Source organism: Diceros bicornis, chromosome 11 (genome assembly GCF_020826845.1).
Source record: "Diceros bicornis minor isolate mBicDic1 chromosome 11, mDicBic1.mat.cur, whole genome shotgun sequence".
Taxonomy (NCBI): domain Eukaryota; kingdom Metazoa; phylum Chordata; class Mammalia; order Perissodactyla; family Rhinocerotidae; genus Diceros; species Diceros bicornis.
The window spans coordinates 68063458-68085708 of record NC_080750.1 but is presented as its reverse complement, the minus strand read 5'-3'; the positions used below and the strand labels follow the sequence as shown (position 1 = coordinate 68085708).

At 40.8% G+C, this 22251-nt stretch overlaps 1 protein-coding gene across 6 annotated transcripts in view; it reads right to left on the bottom strand.

Moving 5' to 3' along the window:
* Positions 1-3587: 3587 nt before the first annotated feature.
* Positions 3588-22251, bottom strand: part of EBF2 (EBF transcription factor 2) — a 187973-nt gene continuing 169309 nt past the window's right edge. For 3 of the 6 annotated variants that reach the window (XM_058549802.1, XM_058549803.1, XM_058549804.1), the window contains 5 exons: positions 21195-21260; positions 20934-21111; positions 18864-19049; positions 8407-8574; positions 3588-3666 (listed from right to left, as the gene is read on the bottom strand). In XM_058549802.1, the coding sequence (XP_058405785.1) occupies positions 3635-3666; positions 8407-8574; positions 18864-19049; positions 20934-21111; positions 21195-21260 (630 nt within the window). In that variant the 3' untranslated portion in view covers positions 3588-3634. Of the gene's footprint in view, positions 3667-8406; positions 8575-18863; positions 19050-19902; positions 19906-20933; positions 21112-21194; positions 21261-22251 lie in introns of all 6 variants that reach the window. The other 3 variants (XM_058549806.1, XM_058549807.1, XM_058549805.1) reach the window with 2 other exon arrangements.

Genomic DNA, 22251 nt, shown 5'->3' with positions numbered 1-22251 from the left:
GATAATCCAGTTATGAGTATGCTTGTGAATAGACTGGTTGAAAGTCATGTTTAGGGTCACATTCTCCTAAATGTACTTTGTGAATTTCCCTTTACCATCTTTGTTCCTGATGGCCGTCCCATCTGCAGTGCTTACTACCAACCTCTACTGCGAAATTCCTACCATTCTTTGAAGGCCCTGTCCAGCCATGCCTCCCTCATGGAACCTTCTCTGACCACTCCAACCCTCTCTGATGGCCATCATCTCTGAGCTCCACAGCCCTTCTCTCTTCCTGTACGAGCCATTTTCTATGGATTATTTCCTTGCAGGGGCATATGTCTTGCTCTTTTCCTGTGATTTAAGAATAGGAATAGGATTTAAGAATAGGCTGTGTCCAGCCTCCAATTCTTTACCCAGTGTCTGATGGGTCAGTTATAACGTTTATTCAACACAGTTTTAAATCTAAGTAGACTACCCACTGACCTCAAGAATTCCATATAGCCAAAGTCCAGCCTAGGAAGTAGGATCCTTTGAGTTTTTATGAAGAAATTTGACCAGATGGATATATAAATACATACTGAAAAGTGACCTAAATTCATACGTTTTCGCTCCTTGAAGTGAGCACCTCAGCACACTTTCTATGTAAGCAAAAGCTGTAGTAAGATTTCCTCAACCAGAGCTCAGGGACTAGCACTTATGAAAAAAATCCCCAAACTTAAGAACAAATCCCTAACCAAATTTTTTCCACTAAAAAAAAAAAAAAAAAAAAAAAAGGCAAAGTTCCAATCATTTTTACAGTACAAAAATTTTATTTTTTTGTTAGGATAATTTAAAGTTTAAAACTGAAGTAGACATATTCATTTTACAAACAAGATATTCTTTCATAAGACCATTAAAAACAGTAAACAAAAAGCTGTCTTTACAAAAAGCTCTGTGCATAGCAACTTTATACTGTATATAACTGACAATGCAAAACAATAAAATGAAACTATACAGTTTGAAAATGAGACCTTACTGTACAAAAGGTAGAGAAGATAATGGTTTTTAAACCATGCATATTGAAATGTGCAAAGAAAAATTGGGAAAAAAATACAATGCTATAATAAAAAATGAGATAAATAATGAAGTAAATTGTCCCTTTAAATGAAAAATCTTACACAGCTCCTCTTACAAAGATAGGATAGAATTTGTAATTACCTATAGAAATACTCATCTTCCAAGTGGCACAAAAATAACCTGGGACTGAAATGATTCAACAGCAATGACCAAAGAGGACAGAGTAGCTTTGTTTTTAATTTATTGGTACACTAAAAATAATCCTTACACACATTTGTACAATCAAATAGATCTGTTGCTGCCAAGGTTCTAGCTGAATGGTCAAGGATGTCTGGTATTTAGTTACACACATTTTTCGGTGTAAAGCTACCAACAAATTCTACAATCGTTTTGAAGACAGTACTGCACTCATCTTCATGCAAGAGCAAAATTCACAGATTCTAAAAGCAACGCTACTTAAAAAAAACATTTCCTTATGTTGGATTGGCTCAAACCCAGGTCTAAACATGCTTAATTTTGTTCTGCCTTCACTTTTGGGTGGTAATGTTTGTATTCCACACACTCTTCCTCTCCCATCTGATTTTTCACCAGGGAACTTTCTCTTGTGTGTTTCCCTGTGTTTTGATGCTTTAAGCCCTGACTATGAGGACTGTCAGCAATAATTATAAGCATGCCAGGTTTCCAAAACCTTGGATTCTCATGTGCATAGAAATAACATTTGGGTCATATTGGGTAATTCCAGAATAGATTAAAGGCAAATAAGACTGTTGTGGGTTGAATAGGTGTGGGCATATATCAACAGGCAAACGGAAGGGAGGCAGAATTTATGACGTCATCTAAAATTGGCTCAGATGCACTAAAGATCTTTTCCCATGAGAGCTGCATCAATTTCTAATGTTAGAACCCCAACCAGAAACCCCAAACCAAAGTCTGTGTATAGACTATACTGTGGTGCCAATGAGTGAACAAGGAGAACCCTGACCTGAAAAAAAAATGACATCCTTATTGGCAATCCAAATAAGTCTGGATACATCTCCAGGATCACACAGGCTTTCAAGACCCAGCCACTGTTAGCAGCTCCTGTGAGGTTTCTCCCCATAAGAGCTAGTTCCAGAACTGCGGAGAGGCCCCCTGCAGGCCTGGGTAACTGTGCTGCTTGGAACACAGATGCCCCTAATCTCTGATGCTGCTAAGAATCTGGGTTTCCATTTCTTTGAACATCAGGAGAGGGATTTAGGGCTTTTAATATTCCTCTTCCACACCCCATCCCATTCTTGCCTGGAAACTGTCAAGTTGGATACATATTTTTTTCAAGAGTTTAATGCCATGAAAGGGGAAATCTGCAGAGAGAAGAAAGGACATGGACATTCTATGAGTGACACTTAAGAGTTCAAGGAACAGAGTCTTCTTCTTCAAAGCCTGTTTCTGAAGTTCTGTGGGGCTTAGACCTCTGTGCTGGACCAGGTAACCACAGAGCGGGGAGCGTGTGCCTCTGTCAAGGAAGAATTCCAAAGGGGCCACTTGGTTGGGAAAGTCACATGGCTTTGGCTCTTCTTTAAGCTGAGACATGTCTTTCCCTGGGATACAAAGCTGGGGATGCACTATAACATAGGGATTCTCTGCACTGCTCAGGGGAGAATTGAAAGCTAATATAAATTAAAAATACAGACGGAGCTGGGAATGAATTGATGGGCTTGAGCATTTGTGTACGTGCATGGACTTGAATCTTGGTTTTTGTATGGGGGTGTTCTCTAGGAATCTACATAAGGTACATGTTCTTGCGTGTGGGTCAGTAAAATGACGGAAAAAGAGGGGGATGCAGGATGGGGGATAAGAGTCTAGTAAGTAACTGCAGTAATAATCACACACCTTTTAAACTTGTTACTACATGTTTGCATCATTTTCATTTTACATCAGGAAGAGAAATTCCTCTCTTCCAAAAAGGTCTTAATTTCTACCTCTACTTACAATAAGTTACACGTTTATTTATTTAAATAATTGTAAAACATTTTAAAATTTTTCCCTTTTTTTTTGTTTTGTTTTGTTTTGTTTTTTAAAGAGGTTATACTATAAGCAAACACACATACAACAACATTTCATCATTCAATTCAGGTTTCGTTTTAAGAAAGTCTTCCATGCTGGTACCCTGTTTTGTTCAATTTTTTTTCTGCATAAACTAAATTGGTATCTGAAAGGCTTCATAGAAAATAGAAACTTTCAACTTTTTTTTCCTACAAAGAAAAACAAATAGTATCCAAAATATTAAGCATGAATTGTTTGCCAATTTTTTTTCTTAAATATTTTACAAACATAGGAAGGTGGTTCTCATAATGTTCATAACAAAGAATTGCATTTCTGCTCTTTGCACTGACTATGTCAATGACATCTTTTGTCCTTGTCCCCAAGAGGGTCAGTTTGTGTAGCCCCATCAGAGCTACACGAGAAACATGAGAGCAGGTAAGCTCCTTGCATACCCAAATCTGTCCATCATGTTCATTTTGGGGTACAAGTCTCCCCAAAGAGCTTATAGTGCTTTCTTCATTATTGGTCCATCAGAGTAAGTAGTTTTGTGCTATAAGAAAGCAGTTCTTCCTCTTCTTTACATCGGGGGCACGACAAGTCCGGTCATGGCTGCAAGGAAGGAGTGACACAGGAATGAGACTCAGAGACTTTTTACATTAAAGTCTATAACCCAGAGAGAGGGGCAGGGGATACGACTGACAGAGTCTGGTACAATCCAGGGAGATGGTACCCTCAGCTGATATGGGAACCCATTTCTCTAGGTTGGGTCTGGTCTAGCGGACAGCCTATCAGAGGAACCGAAGCCTTACTGAATCACTGAAATATAAACAAAGCTTGTTGAAGTTTTGCTTGGGAGGCCAACAGTTCTGTTTTGTTTTGTTTTGTTTGATATTAATGGATTGTATTCATGACATAATAGACATAAATGTGTAAACTAAATTGTAATATACTTGATATATTTTTCATTATCAGACTAAAATAATTTCTAGATTATGTAGTTCCATATCACTTAGTTGGAACAGGAAAGAGAATTCCAGGTGCTGAGACTACTGAGTTATTTACTATAACTCAGTTATAGTCCATTTATAACATTTATAACAAATGGGACTATCTGTCCATCCTAGGTTTCCATCCATTCTAGCTGAAATTTGATAAGCTTGTTTTTTTTCCTGACTAGCTCATTTTCTTTTGGTGCTCACTGCTGATATGTGATGCTCATTCACTAACGGATGCTGATCCACTGGAACAGAAGACTTAATTCAGTTCCTAATTTGGGAGTCACTCCAATCTCCACTCCTCATCCCCTATCCAAGGGCAGTGTTCAGCGTCTCCTTCATCTAGTCAAAAGGATACGGACAATGCCTGTCTCGGGGGCATCAGATCCAAGGCTTCCCCTTGATATGGGAAATAAAGCAGGGATCAGCATACTGTGGAAAAATCACACAGCAGAATGCACGCCTCTGGAATTGGCCTTCAGGTGATGAACCTAGAGAATTTTCATATTCTTAAAAACTGGCAGAATAGTTTCCTCGCATCAAAACTTCAAGCCATATCTAGAATTTGAGCCTTTGAGTTTTATTGTCTGTATCTCATCTAGGGCTTATCAAATATCATAGAAGCATTTTGCTGAGTGGGACTTACTAAGCTTATAAGCAAATGGCCAAAATTCCTCCTGCTGCCCCAACACATCTTTCTCTCTCTCCATCTCTCTCTCTCTCCCCCTCCCTCCTCCCCTTCCCCTCTGTGACAGCTAGTCTTCTTGGGCAAAATTGACAGCAGTCTCTTTCCCAGCCCACACAGCCTTTATTGAATGTTTGTGAGATCTGGATTGAGGTCTTACACAGCTAGCAAAGCCTTAATTATTTTTGCCTGTATTCCTATATATTGAATCGATGTAACTTTTCAATAAAGGCAGTTCAATTCTGGACACTCCCTGATGATTTGGAGATCTAGCAACCCTGGTAATTATTCCAGAGTGTAGGAGGTTTTTTATTTTATTTTTTTTCCTAGAGGGAGCTGGAAAATGAATCAGGCACATAGTGCATAATATGATCTTGACAATCTATACTCATCAAGTGTAAATGCCTGATAAATGAGGTAGGAGGTGGGACAATGAACACTGCCCACGAGCTCTCTGGCAGTAAGAGTCTGGCTCACATCTTCAACTTTCACTTGTCTATTACACTTGAAACTCCTCAGCCTCTTCCTTTTTCTGGGTCCTCAGAGAGTTACTCAAGGGGCTTCCTAAAATGGCAGAGCCACTCAAAGAACAAGATCCACCGCATGCTGGAAGAACGACAGACCGCACACGTTCTCCTTCTTCCTAGTCTCACATCGGCACTGGGTGGCTGGATCTCTGCTACGTGGTGACCCTGACTTTTTGCTTGTAGAAACCATAGGCAACAGACAGAAAGCAGAAGTTTACTGGAGAAAAAGTAAGCATTTTCACTGGAGGGAGGGGAGAATGCCTACGTGCACTTTGTCCAATTTCTTTTTACCGTGGGCATTTCATGGGAAAGCAACCATCCCCCTTTGGTCCTGGTGGAAAGTATGTATGGGTGAAGGGGGAGGAGAGGAATTATACTATTCTTGTCCCTGGAGAGACAGCAGGCTGTCAGAGTATATGCTCTGGAGTCAAAATGTCTGAGTTCAAGTCATCAGTCACTTGCTGTGTGGCTTTGGGCAAGCTACATAACTTAAAATGGTGATAACGTATGACCTTCCCCTTTGGGTCACATATGAGGCTTAAACAAGATAATTCATGTAAAGTGCTTGGTTCAGCATCTTGCATGTGGTGCTCAATAACGGTTAGCAAGTCTAGAGAGTGTTGGTTGCACATGCCCTCTGCACATGATCAAGAGCATCTCACCTTACAATGAGTTGAGAGAAAAACCTCTCCATCGGCCTCTGATCACCCAAGCACCTCAGACCACATTTTCACTCTCTCACTCTTTGTCTCTAAAGAGATGGAGCTTCCTGCTTATCAGCCCCTACAATCCCAGGATTCCTTCATTCAGTGACTGTGGGTAGTGCGTTCAGTGTCAGCTTGGTTTATTCCCTCTCTGCATCAATGGGACACCTTGTCAGGTTGGGCCTTGAGCTTCTACTCACCTGGTACAAAATGGGGAAGAGCGGAAGTCAAGGCCTCAGAAGGTATCCTATGTCAACCCCAGCCTTCTTTTTGCCAGCTGTATGAAATAACCTTTACCTTCCCTAGTTCTTCATACAAATTACCTCACAACAACCTTTAGAGATAGCCATCGCTTTTCCTGTTGAAACTCAGGCTCTCAGATGGTACTGACTTGAACAGATTCACACAGCCTGGAAGGAGCTGAGCTAGGACTCTAGCATACGTCTGGGGAAGTCAAGTCTAGTGTTCTTCCAATGGTAGATACTCTTTGAGGTTCTCCTCAGAATTCTTTTATTTCTCCACTCATTACCTTACATTTTCATAGTTCTTTGTAATATTTTTAAATCTACAATCCTAATTTAAGTGCTTCTCTTCTCCTTTTCCTCCTCCTCCTTTTTTTCTTGGTGAGGAAGATTGGCCCTGAGCTAACATCCATTGCCATCTTTCTCTTTTTGCTTGAGGAATATTGTTCCTGAGCTAACACCTGTGCCAATCTTACTTTATTTTGTATGTAGGATGTCACCACAGCATGGCTTGATGAGCAGTGCATAGGTCTGCACCTGGGATCCGGGCCTATGCACCCCGGGCCGCTGAAGCAGAGCATTCGAACTTAACCACTATGCCACCAGGCCGGCCCCCTCCCCCCCGCCTTCTTAAGGTTCAAATCGCCAGGGAAATTCGGAGGGAACTGTAGGATCCAAAGGAGGCTCGGGACTTTGCAGTGATTCTATAGAAATGAAACTAGAGTCCAGAGCTTGTGCCTTCATGTAACTGACAGACACATCAAGAATGTGCAGCTCAGCCACTCTCTCAGCCTCAGTCGTGGGGAAAGGGAGGCTACAGTAAATATTCAGCAATTGTTTTCATTTCCCAGTCTGGAGATGAAGCCATCATGGAAAAAGTTCTGAGCATATCCCCTAACGATGGGATGGAAACCACTGGTCTTTGATGAGAGACAGGGCAGGTGGAGACACTTAGCTTCGGGCTGAGCCTGTTTTTCTACAGATCAGGCATCTGGATGAAAACCAAGAAACAAAACTTCCCTCAAACATACAGATGTTTCCAACTACTCACATGTTGGGTGGCATGTAGACCCAGCTGCTTTATCTAGTTAGAAGTAAAAGAATTTTCAGGGACCCTTCTGAGAGCTGGGTTTTCAGTTCTTATTTCACAGTTTCTCTGCCAAGACGCTTGACTTCAAGGAGTCACCATCATCTCTAATGATAGGATGGGACAGGAACCTAATGTATCTCCCAGAGCTCTGCTCAGCCACAACTGGTGAATGAACCCTCACAGGTGTCCCCAGAGGATAGGAACACATGCACAATCATAAAGCCACTTGGCAGATGCCATCCCAGAGACAGCCAGCTCATCCACGGCTCTGCTGACCTCAGGGCTTTGGATCCACAAGGGGTTAACTGAACCTCTGCCCTTTGTGGTTTCATCCAACACTGCTTGTCGTGAATGTTTTTATGTCAAGACACCACGAGCAGCCTAAAAATAATGTGGGGCGTCAAGATCTACGGCGTTCAGCAGTTTCCAATCTGCTCTTTTGCCATCAGCTGCCTCCCATGCACATGAGATGATTAGATTCTCATGTACTCATCACGTTTGTGTTACATCATGTCATATTATATTTTAGGACATTGGTCAAAAATGGGTTTGACAGGTGATATTAATTTTTGTTCTTAGACACAGTATGTCTTTTTAAATTTCTTCCCGACCCCACCCCTGATCAGGCACCTGCTATCAATTTGACTAGCATGTAACCAGAATTCTTAGAATTTGCTGGTTGCTCCTGATGGATCCTATCCATATGTGCCATGGGAATGTGTGTGCACTGCAGATGGCAGGCCAATTAAGTAAGCATTAATTACCATGTGGCATCCGATGTGGCCGGGCACTGGGAAATAGTGACATGGTCTTGTGGAAAGCCATGGTCTGGAGAGTCCAGACACTCCTGGGGGGTATGTATGGCTCTACCATAGTTAATTCTGTGACCTTGCAGACTTCTCTGTTTTCCCCCATCTTGCTCTTGGATAGAGTACTATCCCAGTTGTACAAGCCATTCATCCCCCATGATAAAAACACCAAAGCATGTACACAAAGATGTAGGTAAATGGCTAGAGATACAGAATGATGCTGTGCAGTTGGCTCTTACTTTGCTGGCCCTGTGGCATATGTATCATGCTTACTCCCAAAGTGGTACCTTCACTTACCTCTGAATCCATTTCCATTGCCACTGGAGCAGGCGGGCGAAGGGGAGCCTTGGGGCCTGATGACAGGGGCAAAGGCACTCTTCTGTTTGACAGCAGGAAAAACTGAAGAGGAAAATGGGAGGATGGAGGATGTGCTGGAAGATCCAACAGTGGGACTTGATGACATGACTGGAAAGCAAATGTACAATCCTTTTTTAGAAAGGGACATATGTGAGAGTTGTTATTTCTTCAGTACATACTACCTGACTCATTTATTTAAAAATTACTGGACCGGCCCCATGGCTTAGCGGTTAAGTGCGCGCACTCCACTACTGGCGGCCCAGGGTAGGATCCCGGGCGCGCACCGACGCACCGCTTCTCCGGCCAGGCTGAGGCCACGTGCCACATACAGCAACTAGAAGGATGTGCAATTGTGCATACAACTACCTACTGGGGTTTTGGGGGAAAAAAAGGAGGAGGATTGGCAATAGATGTTAGCTCAGAGCCGGTCTTCCTCAGCAAAAAAAGATGAGGATTAGCATGAATGTTAGCTCAGGGCTGATCTTCCTCACAAAAAAAAATAAAAATAAAAATAAAAATTACTAATTTGTTCCAGGCCTTGTTCCAGATTCCAGGTATTAAAAAAGTTAATGTGACTGCCCTGTCCAGTGGGAGGAACTGACAAAACAACCAACAGGGTGATAATCCTGTTGGAGAACGTTCACAATGCTAAGGAGACACAGCAGGCATCCGGCTTTTCTGCCTGGGACATCAGGATGGCATCAGCAGGAGGTGAGATTGTCACAGGTCTCAATTCTTAAGTAGAAGCTTGACAAGAGAAGACTGAGACCAACGTCTGAAAAATCATCAAATCCATTCAAGAAGGGAAACCTCTTTTTCACCCTAAAAAGGAGGCCTGTTTGGGAGCTATGTGCTTCCCTGGCAAGTCCTAGGGCTCCAGAGGTTTGATCTATAGGGTTGACATCCTCCCTGAGAATGCCATCTCTACGGTCCACTTCCTCATTATACGTAAAAGTTTATTAACATTTAGGAGATTACCTCCCTCTCCCTCTATTTTCAGAGCTCCTGGGAAATAAAGTGGCAAGTCAGCCTCCTCTGATGTAATGTGTAGAAAAAACACCAATATTAACAATATTAACATTAAAATTACTTAAAAGGAAGCCAAAAGCTAAGTGCTGTAATTTCCAAGAAAAATAAAGGCAATTTACACAATGAAGTGCCTCACCTCTTAACGTCAGATACTCCACCAAGTGACATCATACAAGAAGATAATTTTATCTTCTATGTTCAACTTGCTCAAGAAAAGGGTAAACTAGAGTCCCCAAGGGTAAAATTGTTAGATATAGCATCTTATAGTAAATGGTCAAGTTTCAGGGACTCATTTTAGCATATTCTCCAGAAATGTGAACTGTCCAAGTCACATGATTTGGTAAAAGAATTCTTGGACAGATTCATACAATCCCAATCAGAATCCCAATGACATTCTTCATGGAACTAGAACAAGGAATGGTAAAATTTATATGGAACAACAAAAGACTCCGAAAAGCCAAAGCAATCCTGAGAAAAAAGAACAAAGCTGGAAGTATCACAATCCCTGACTTCAAAATATACTGCAAAGCTATAGTAATCAAAACAACATGGTACTGGAACAAAAACAGACACACAGATCAATGGAACAGAATTGAAAGCCCAGAAATAAAACCACACATCTTTGATCAGCTAGTCTTCGACAAAGGAGCCAAGAACGTACAATGGAGTAAGGAAAGTCTCTTAAATAAATAGTGTTTGGAAAACTGGACAGCCACATGCAAAAGAATGAAAGAAGACCATTATCTGACATCATACACAAAAATTAACTCAAAATAGATTAAAGGCTTGAATGTAAGACGTGAAAACATAAAACTCCTAGAAGAAAATATAGGCAGTACACTCTTTGACATCGGTCTCAGCAGTATCTTTTCGAATATCATGTCTACTCAGGCGAGGGAAACAAAAGAAAAAATAAACAAATGAACATGAAAAGATGTTTAATATCACTAATTATTAGGGAAATGCAAATCAAAACTACAATGAGATATCACCTTACACCTGTCAGAATGGCTGTAATTAACAAGACAAGAAATAACTGTTGGAGAGGATGTGGAGAAAAGGGAAACCTCATACATTGCTGGTGGGAATGCAAACTGGTGCAGCCACTATGAAAACAGTATGGAGATTTCTTAAAAAATTAAAATTAGAAATACCACATGATCCAGCTATCCCATTACTGGGTATTCATCCAAAGAACATGAAATCATACAACTCAAAGAGATTTATGCAGGGCCGGCCCCATGGCTTAGCGGTTAAGTGCGCGCACTCCACTACTGGCAGCCCGGGTTCGGATCCCAAGCGCGCACTGACGCACCGCTTCTCCGGCCATGCTGAGGCCACATCGCACATACAGCAACTAGAAAGATGTGCAACTATGACATACAACTATCTACTGGGGCTTTGGGGGAAAAAAAGGAGGAGGATTGGTAATAGATGTTAGCTCAGAGCTGGTCTTCCTCAGCAAAAAGAGGAGGATTAGCATGGATGTTAGCTCAGGGCTGATCTTCCTCACAAAAAGAAAAAACAAAAAACAAAAACAAAGAGATTTATGCATCCTTATGTTCATCACAGCATTATTCACAAAAGCCAAGACGTGGAAGCAACCCAAGTGCCCATCAACAGATGAATGGATAAATGAATATGTGGTGTATATATACAATAGAATACTACTTGGCTACAAAAAAAAGACAAAATCGTGCCATTTGTAACAACATGGATAGACCTGGAGGGAATAATGTTAAGAGAAATAAGCCAGACAGAGAAAGACACTCATATGTGGAAGATTTCACTCATATGTGGAAGAAAAACAAATACATGGATAAAGAGAATACATTAGTGGTTACCAGAGGGGAAAGGGGTGGGGGGAGGGCAAAAGGGGTAAAGGGGCACATACATATGGTCATGGATAAAAACTAGACTATTGCTGGTGAACACGATGCCATCTATACAGAAACTGATATATAATAATGTACACCTGAAATTTATACAATGTTATCAGCCAATGTGACCACAATAAAATAATTAAAAAAAAAAAAAGTAAGAATTGCAACCTAATGGCAAAGCACAGGATAGAGCCCAGGAGTGCTAACTCCTGTTTTGTACCTTCAGTGGCCCAGCTACTCCACAAAGTAGATTTGAAAGTAAGGACACAAGTGGGACTTATGGTTCAAAGACCAAGTACATGGCAAATTGAAGGTCAAACATTCTGAGGTCCTATCAAAGACTCCATCCCTGTTTCTCCCCTCTCCCTAGAAAGATATACTTTGGGCTGTGTTCATGCAATTGTGTATGTAAAGCAGTCATACAGCAGACCTCCAAAGTGATGCCTTTTACAGCCAACTACAAGCCAAAGGCTTCAAAAAAAGAGCTTTATCTTCCTCAAGTAATATGAATCAAAAGAAAAACTGGGAAAGGAGGATAAAGTCCTGGAAGAATCTCATGTAATATTTGAAGATGTGAATGAAGAAGACATTGGGTTAATTCACTATTATCATAGGATAGGATATGGGGTTCAGCATTGGGAGTGGATCTTACTGATAGTTGCAAGTAAAATCTCCTAGCCTTGGTTTTAGCATCAATGAAATGTGTGTTGGGGGGACCTCTCCCCTTTCTGTAAGACAGAAAATTAGAGGCCAAAGAAAAGCAGAGACTCAGGAGGCCCTGATTCTGACCTCAGTCCAATCGCTGCCATACTACGTGATCCACACAGGCTCCAAAATGGCGCCGTGGTTTCTGTGTCTGCAGTAGCAGAACCTCCCCTGGTACACCACAATAGAGGAGGGTTTTTATAATGTGAATTAGGCACATACACACACACTTGATTCCATTTATATTCAGCATATGACTCACTTTTACAAATATTTCTTTTCTGATAACAGATCTCAACCTAAAGTGGGCTCATTAGATCGAATGTGGCTGCCTCTCAGTGGAAGAGGTGTCATCTCAAGCTTTTCTCAGTGATATAAAAAAATCGTTGACGTTAAACAAGCACAGAGCTAACATGCTCATTTAAATATTTTTTACAAAATTTTTGTAAAATGCCAAATTACATCCAAATTAATTTAAAATTTAATGCAATTATAATGAAAATCCTAAAAGGAATTTTAATTTGTGTATGTCAACAAACACAATTTCTGTGTTTATCTATTTAAAAAAACAACAACACTGTAAGAACCAGAAAGTTTTGTTAAAAATTTTTTTTTAAGTAGTAAGGAGGCATTTTATCTTAGATATTAAAACTTAAGATAAATCTACATTAATGACATTAGTGTTATACTAGAATAGAAACAGGCAGACAAATCCTTGGAGAAAATAGAGTCCAGAAACAGACCTGGGCATATATGAGAATTAAAACTTAATAAAGGTGACATTTCAAATTAGTGGGGAAATAAATGCTTGGGAACAAGACACTAGCCATTTGGAGACTAAATTTAGAGTGCTTCCTCATGTTAAATACTAAATCTAAGTGGATTAAAGATTTATTTGTAAAAACACAATTATAAAGGTGCTAGTAGAAAAATTAGGAAGGTTATATAATTTACATAATCCTTTCAACCCCCAAATCTAAACAGAACGTCACAAGATCAATTTGCCACATGACAAAAAAGTTCTGTAACACACACAAAAAAGGCAAATGACAAATTAGGAAAAATATTTGTGATAATTATTTAAATACGTTCATATCCTCGGTAGCTAATAAGTTTTTATAAATTAACTAGAAAAAGAAAAACATCCCAATGGAAAAATGGGCAAAGGACATGAAAAGGAAAGTCACAAAAGGAGAAATGAAAATGACCAAAAGACCTTTATAGATCTGTAAACATTCAAACTGATTAGTAATCAAAGGCAAATTAAAACAGTAAGGAGATGTTATTTCCCACTTACCAACTTGATAAAGAGTAAGAAAAAATTAACGGGGCAGGAAACAGATACTCTTCCTTTTCTAAGGGGATAGTAACCTCTCTGGAGGGACTTTGGCAATATGTATCAAAGTATTTTAAAATGTGCATATTTTTTAACTCAGTAATTTAATGTCTAGAAATTAATCCTACGGACATAACCATAAATGTGCAATAAAAGATCCAAGGGCATTTTTATAATGGTGAAAAATTGGGAAATAACTGACTGACCAGCAATAGGGTACACTATATCAAGTCCATAAAATGGAACACCATGCAAACATTAAAACTAATATTGGAGAATATATTTATGATACAGAAAGATATGCCTCCTCAGATTAATACAGCAGATTACATAATAACATATGCATCGAACCCACTTTTATTTTTTAAAAAACATACAAAGCAGAAGTCAAGAAGGATGTGATATACATCCAAACTTTTAACAATGTTATCTCTGACTGATGGGATTATGAATATTCTTAAATGTATTCCTTTTACTTGTCCATATTTTCAAAATTTTCTACAATGAACATGTATTACTTTTGATGTAGCAGAAACCAGTCAAAGTTGTTAAAATAAACAGAAAATTTCTATTTCTTTAGTAAAAAATAATATAATCCTTAGCAATAAGTATAACAGCTTTCCTGGATGTTAATGTTCTTCTTCAATTTAAGGCTTTACTGCCTGTAAACAGGGTTGTCTGTTAACCCTTCTGCTATAAAAAAGCAGAGACTAATAAATTCTCAAATCCCTGGGAAAAGTTTGTTGATTGTAGTTAATTTTGCAAAGCAAACATCACGCCTAATATGTGTTCTCCATTCTTAAGACACAGGTGTGCACCTTAGATGGATTTTAGGAGCCTAGTTTCATAGCTGTGACTTAGGTAATTTTGCCACTCTTCTCCTACTCTCTTTCATTGGTCTTACGGCAGAATCCCATTAGTTGTGCATCAGAGCAGACGCTGCAATTTTCAAAATGTATCTATCCGTGACTGGAAGGTTATACTTTAAAAGTTAACAATGGTTGTTTCCACATAGAAATAAAGTGTGTCATTTTTCTTTTTATATATACATATATGTATACGCATATATATATATATACTTTTCAAATTGTCTATAATGAGAATGTTACTATTGTAATAGGATTTTTTTTTCTTTTCTGAAAAATAAAACCAATAGAAATATATCAAAATGTTAAGGGTTTTTTTTACAGTGAGAATAGGCTTTCTTCTTTTGTTTTGGTGAGGAAGATTAGCCCTGAGCTAACATCTGTTGCCAATTCTCCTCTTTTTGCTGAGGAAGATTGGCCCTGGGCTAACACCCGTGCCCATCTTCCTCTACTTTATATGTGGGACACTGCCACAGCATGGCTTGATGAGTGGTGCCTTGGTCCATGTCTGGGATTCAAACCTGCGAACCCCCTGCCGCCAAAGTGGAGCACATGAACTTAATCACACTACACCACTGGGCTGACCCCAGGATAGGCTTTCTTTTTAAAACTATTTTCATATGTTCTAAATGCTCTAATAATCATTTAATACTCCACAATAGAAAATGTCTTGATATTTATTTTTGAAAATATAAAAACATCGAGGCCCAGGGCCTAGTCTAAGACTATGTAAGTGAGGTAGGAATCCCAGAAGACAGGTTGGATTCTTGTCTGTGTGGATTCTGTTCCAAACTTTGCATTTGCTTGATGGCTATGCTGCGTTGAAAGAAGTGGCCCCATGGGCGTTGCAGGCTTGTTGAGGAGCCCATCTTTGGGGACACCAGAATGTACCATTTTAGGAAAGCTGATCACACATACTTGCAATTGAGAATTTCTCTGGACCTCTCTCTCTATGGAGAGAGGCCAAAGTAAAGGCAAGCACGTCTGGCCCAGAAATCTCTGTGAGCATGGGGAGTTAAGGAAAAACCACTTTTCTTCTTATAAGGATGGATCGGCTCGCACAGTTCCAGCTGGACCTTACCGGGCACACATCCTCCTTTGCATCGAGCCATTGCATTTGTTGGCGCTCAGGGGTCTGTCAGCATTTATTATAACCCTCTATTGTCAGGGGTTTAGAATTCAGCCATAGAAACTTGCACTGAGCTGGAACTTGGCACACACTGCTACCGCCAGGAAGTGAAGTTTGTATGTGAAATTGAAAAAACATCTGTTTGGCCATTTTTGAAGTGGTGTGAGAGCAAAAGCAGTAAAGACGCAGGTTTTTGATACTCTGCGTTGGCCGTAATGCAAGTCAACTTGACCGAGAGGCTTGGCTTTATTTCTTTTTAACATCTCTGGCAAGTGATTGCTCCATGGCATGGCCTGGCCACCTCAGACTAGTTTAAAAAATAAAATGAAAAATCATAGAATGATGTTTTCAGACACGAGCAACTCAATTGACAAAATGGTTTCTCCTGGGCTTTCTTTGTATTTCCCAGAGAAGTTAAGACTTAGCTAGTTAGAAATACAGGTCAGATGCTAGTATAATGAACTCTATGGGGTATTCAGTATTTTTGCAGTTGTTGTTAGTGCCATCAAGTGGACTCCTAGTGACCCTGTGGACAGCAGAGTGGAATCCTGCCCGGTCTTTCTGTGCCATCCTCTCACCTTCTGGTGCTGTATCAGACAATGCTCCGCTGCTATTCATAGGGTTTTTATTCGGAAAAGTGGGTGGCCAGGTCCTTCTTCCTAATCTGTCTTAGTCTGGAAGCTCTGCTGAAATCTGTCCACCATGGGTGAGGCTGCTGGTGTTTGAAATACCAGTGGCATAGCTTTCAGCACCACAGCAACACGCAGCCACCACGGCATGACAACCGACAGATGGGTGGTGTGGTTCCCTGACCTGGAAACAGATTTGGGCTGCAGCAGTGAGGGCAACGGATCTTAACCACTAGCCCACCAGGGCTGGCTACTTTTGCAGTAGGGGATTTTATTGTAATAAACGCACTGTTTGGAATCTCATCCCCAGTCTGCAACTCCTTCAGACCCTCCCTCAGAAAATGAAGGTGCAGGGATCACACAGACCCAGCAGGAGCAAGGACGAGGTCCTGTGCTGTGTCTCTCTCTCCTGCTGGGCAGGGCTCCTTCGTCTTTCTATTCTGTGTATGCTGTCTTGTTTGAATGGGTGATTTGAAGATTTGGGGTGTTATTATTTTTCTTGTGGCAGTAGGACTGAGTGATCAAGAGAGGATAGTGGAAGGAAGTTGTCAATTGCTGAAGTGGGAAGGGTCCCTCCCTACCAAATGAATTATCTAGTAGGAAACATTAAGCAGTTAACACCCAATGGGCATTTTCATTCATTCCCCTATTCTCTCTCTTTCTCCTTCTCCACCCCACCCACCCCTCCCTGTCTTTTTCTCTCTTTCTTCTTCCTCCATCACCACACCACACACTGTACTATTATATTGACTATTTTTGATCTATAAAAATGACAATTTCATATGGTTCAACCGAATACATACATTTTATTAATAGATATATGATTGAACATATGAAATTGCCATTTTTGGAAATCAAAAAGAGGTAACTTCATATGGTTCAGCCTAATAATGTATTATAAATATATTAAATATTTCTTATATTATTGAATAATTTTAAAACATGATATTTTGAGTCTATGAATACTTGAGCAAGTCATTTAATAACCTTTCATATTTTAGAAGGGAAAATGTTATAATTATTATTATATCCATGTCATAAGGCTGTTGTTAGAATCTGACTGGACTCTATATGTGAACATGCTTTTTAGGCTGTAAAGTGGAATGTAATTGTGAATTACTCTTATTGTTGTCACCAATATTATGTGACATTATTTGCACAATGGCTCTCTTGCCTGTGTGTCACTTGTCAGGGCCGTTGAAGATGCGGTCCCTTCTGCACACAGGGTTCCCTTTCCGCAAGGATGCATGGGAGAAACCTCTCCAAGGTCTCAGCAACAGAAAAATCAGGTTTCTCCTGAGCTACTAAAAAATAATAATAATAATAACATGTAGACATAAAATCTTACACCGAATAGTGTTTCTTTCTTTGCTTTACCATCTTGTATGCCTCTGAACCAAATTAACGGCTCCCTCGAATAGACTGAATGGCATTTATCCTAGCCCTTGGATTCATCTGATTTTCCTATCCCTATTTTTTTCTTTCATCTCAGTTTTTTATGCTTTCATATTACCCATCTGAGTATTAATATTCCCCTAAACATTTTTGGAACAAGATAAGGTAAAAACAAGTAAAGAAATAAACAGATGAAACAAGCAACAGTTTGTTTTCTGAGATCACTCTGATCTAATTGATCTGGGCCATCAGACAAGACACAACACATAACTCGTGTCTTTGCAGCAACAAGATTTTACTTGTGCCAAAAGAACCAACCTCTACTACTTGGTGTCTATGTCCTTATTACACTAAGTAGAGTGTTGAGTGTAATGAATTGAGCAGATAACCCCGAAATAACTCATGGGTGTGTGTCCCCAGGGAACCACAGGCCCAAAGGCTGAGAGAGGCAGCCTCCAGGTCCTTGGCATGTCCCTTCCTGAGCTGTGGTAGAAATGGCTGTGTTGTCCTTGACTCGCCCTTGTTTCTGGCAGGAGGGAACCACCCTGGGTGAACAGAGGGCCTGCTGCAGAGCCTTGCAGCAAGATCCAGCATTTCAAGAACACTCCACTCAATCACTCAGACTCTCCATGGCGGCTTCTCCTCTGGCCTGAAGTATTCCCTAAGTAGGTTTGAAAAACACATATTCTCTCAGGCTCCTGGGACCATTGTGCAAGTTCCTGGCTTAGCCCGCAGAGCACCCCGAATGAGTTTTCATAACTTCCTAGAACATCTAGCTTGCTGCTAGCCCACAGACTGGGATTAAGAGGTTCTGTCTCCATATATCACACTCTCACAAGCAGTCAAGTTCCATCTCTCTGGAGGTACACAAGGGAGGGGAGAGCCATGTAACAAAGTAAGAAGGGAGCATGGTATGACACACAAAATAACTTGAAGTCATAAATTCTGTGCCCAAATTATGGCCCTGCTTATTCTAGCTGTGTGATATTGGGTAAGTCAGTTAACTTCTGCACACCTCAACCTCCTCACCTATAACAGGAGATAATAATACTGACCTCAGAAAGTACTTATGTAGATTAAATAAAATGCTACATCTGAAAGCGCCTAATGAAGAGTGTACATAATGTTAACTGAAATGGAATTGCAATTCCTCTCTCCCATCTACACAAGCCACATACATTCTTTCTCTGTAAGGGAAATAGTTTCACTCCTTTTCTTTCCCCCAGAAGGCTTTGAATAACCAAATGAGCCCAAGTCCAGCTAAGGGAAGAGAACAAAAGGTGGGAAGGACATTTCATCAGGAAGTTGGGCTACTCCTCCATGAGTCAGTAAGATGTAGGAATTCAACTCTCCCTCAAAAGGCTTAATAGTAAAACCCAAGGACAGAGAGACAGGGAGAGCCAGACAGATGGGCTGAGCACTTACTTCCATAAGGGGAGCCTGTGGGGGAGCCATTTAGAAATCCTGGTGACCCTGGAACGCCCAGGTTGGCCATAGGGACATTGCTGTAGCCATTCATGCTGTTACTGGAGGTGCTGTAATTAGACTGCTGAGGGGTGGAGCTGGAGGAGTAGCCCCGTGGAGAGATGCTGCTTGTGTTGCGGATGTAGCCTGGACAAAAAGAAAAAGCCCAGATGAATGACCCAATATGTGCGCACGCGCGCGCGCACACACACACACACACACACACACACACACACACACAGCATGGGCCAAATATGGCAGCCTGGGTCCACATGGCCCTAGGCTGCAGATACCCCCAAGCTGACCCTGGGCAGTGGTGGAAAGTCTGCAGTTTATCTTCAGCCTTTTTGTACCATCCTCTCCCTTCCCCATCCTATGCAAGGCCATGTCCCCGATGGTCCCTCCTTCCTCTTTTTCCAAATTTGCAGTCAACATCTCTAACTCATGCCAAGGAATGAGTGACTAACGGCAGAGTGCAATGACATCTCCCAAATCGTATTTCATATAACACCAGAGCCCTTTGAGATATTAATGGGTAACACTCAGAAAAGCGTGCTGTGGTCAAATAAAGCTTGGCAGATGTTGCGTACTATAGCCATTCCTTGAAGATTTGTATGTGAAGGGCCTAGAGAACAAATGGTTTAACTTTGCTGACCTAGTGTTTCCCACATTTAACACACCATAGCATCTTTTCTGGGAGTGGTGGGGAAAAGGCATCCTAATAACATCTCAAGGGCCACTAGTACTCTACAGATCACAGCTTTGGAAATGTTAGCTCAAAGCTGTTGCCATGCCTTGGGTGGGGGTTGGGAACATTTTCATTCAAAAAGTGTTCATAAGTTCATCTAAATGTGCTGTTCTTTGACCTAAGACTTGGAAGCATCAGCAACTGAGTGTGGGGAGATCCAATCTGTGGGTGGGATGGGGAGAGGGACGATGAGTCCTCCCCATTCTTCTGAAACCCCAGCACACAGAGTCACCTAATCTATCATGAAATAACCCACTTTAGATAGCTGTCTCTAAAGCTATTTAGGAAATGACCCAAATTTGAAAAAAAAAAGGTAATAATATGTCCCACCCACCTTTCTGTAAGAAGAACTCACCCTGGGCATGAGAAGGAGGAATTCCCTTGCAGTGGATGAATGAAATTAGAAATAAAACTATTCCAAGGTTAGAGACATCATTAGGAACAAACTCCTCTTAAAAAATTATTTTTGGGGGCCGGCCACATGGCATAGCGGTTAAGTGCGCGCGCTCCACTGCTGGCAGCCCGGGTTCAGATCCCGGGCATGCACTGAGGCACCGCTTGTCAGGCCATGCTGTGGCGGCGTCCCATATAAAGTGGATGAAGATTGGCACGGATGTTAGCCCAGGGCCAGTCTTCCTCAGCAAAAAGAGGAGGATTGGCATGAATGTTAGCTCAAGGCTGATCTTCCTCACACACACACAAAAAAAATGGTTTATGATAAATTTAGCACCTTAATAAAATCAACCTCAATGACAAAAATCTTTACACAATATACTTTACATGTAAAAGCACAGCTAACTGTATATGTGTGTTGCTATATATTTGTATATGAGATGATACACAAATAGAAGTTACCAAATAAAATCAAGCCATTCACCCTTGGTTACTAGAAAGAGAGACTTGGGTATAATAAATGATAACAGCAGTAATTCAGCTTCTTTCCATTATTCAGTCGGATGAGCACAATAGCAGAAGTGTACATTTTATTCAAATAATACCTGTAAATCTAGCTTCAGTAAGCCTAAACCCTTCTAAATTCACAATAGCCAATCTCATTCTTAAATATTCCCAATTAAAGAGATTCTACCCGGTACCTAAAAAGCTCAAAGTCTAATGATACACCACCTATAATGTTGAGATAATCCAATAGATAATTGCATTGCTTACCTGGAGACTCATTCTTTTGATGGTATATGAATCAAGCTTCAACTCCTCCCACTCCAGCAGAACCAACCTTTTAAATGTCTAAGATGTTTGAATTTTGACTCTGAGAAAGGTAGTACCTTGATTATTTCCCTGTGTTGACTCTGAGATGCTGACTCCAAGCTGGCTGCCATAAGAATTGATGCCCATCATGCCACTGTGAGCTGGAGAGCTGGACAGTGCTGGGATCTGGCTGGGATTCCTGGGGACACTGTAGAGAGCTTCAGCAATGTCTGCGGCTCGCTTCAAAATGATGTCCTACAAAAGGGCAGGTTGAGGTGAGCATTTTTATCCAGCATGAAGAGTCAAACTCAATAGAGTGTGAGATGTGTGCATCTAACCTGGTTATTGTGTGGTGTGCCATAGAGAGCCTCCACTAGATCTGCAGCTCTTTTCAACAGCATTTCCTAGAAAAAGAAAAGAAAAGGTGGGGTATAAGGAAAGGTAAAACCCCAAAGGGCAAACACAAAGGAAAATTACGTATAAAAATCCAGACATCTCCCTTAAATGTAAATAATGAGCCAAGGGGTCCTACATTTGGTTTGACAGGTAGAATATAATCATACACATAAATCCCTCTATAAAACATATCCAGGCCGGCCCGGTGGCATAGCGCTTAAGTGTGCGAGCTCCGCTTCGGCACCCCGGGGTTCGCAGGTTCGGATCCCAGGCGCGTACCCACGCACCGCTTGTCAAGCCATGTTGTGGCGGTGTCCCATATAAAGTAGAGGAAGACGGGCATGGATGTCCGCCCAGGGTCAGTCTTCCTCAGCAAAAAGAGGAGGATTGGCGTCAGATGTTAGCTCAGGGCTGATCTTCCTCACACATACACACACACACACACACACACACACACACACACACACACACACACACGTGGAATTCATCTCCATAAAATGGCTCCATAAATGGTTGTGCTACCGAAAGAAAAAACAATCAAATGAAGGGTGAAGTTGGTTAAAATTAATAATGTCATGGAAGTTCCATTAAAAACTACTTTCAGACCATTCCATTAAAATATCTGGTAGTCTAATTAACCAAATATTCTTTTAAATGATTGATTGACCTGAGTTTAGCTGCTTGCCAAGGAGTTGTCCAGAGTACTGAAATTATCTTGGCAATGCCTGCTGCAAAATTTTATTCTAATAAAGATGAATTCTTTCAATAATATTTCCCTCTGTTCACTTTAACCAGAGAGAATTAGTAATCAGTAATCCCTTTCCTCTCATTTTGTCTTTTCCACCTCCTGTTTTTAACAGCCTTTTAAATTGCTATTAACCTACTTTCCAGATATCATCTAATTTAATGGTGGGGCTGGGGATTTTTCCAAGAGGAAAATAAAGGTGTGATGTAGAAGCAACTGTGGTACTTGAATTTTACTCACAGTACGGAGAAGAG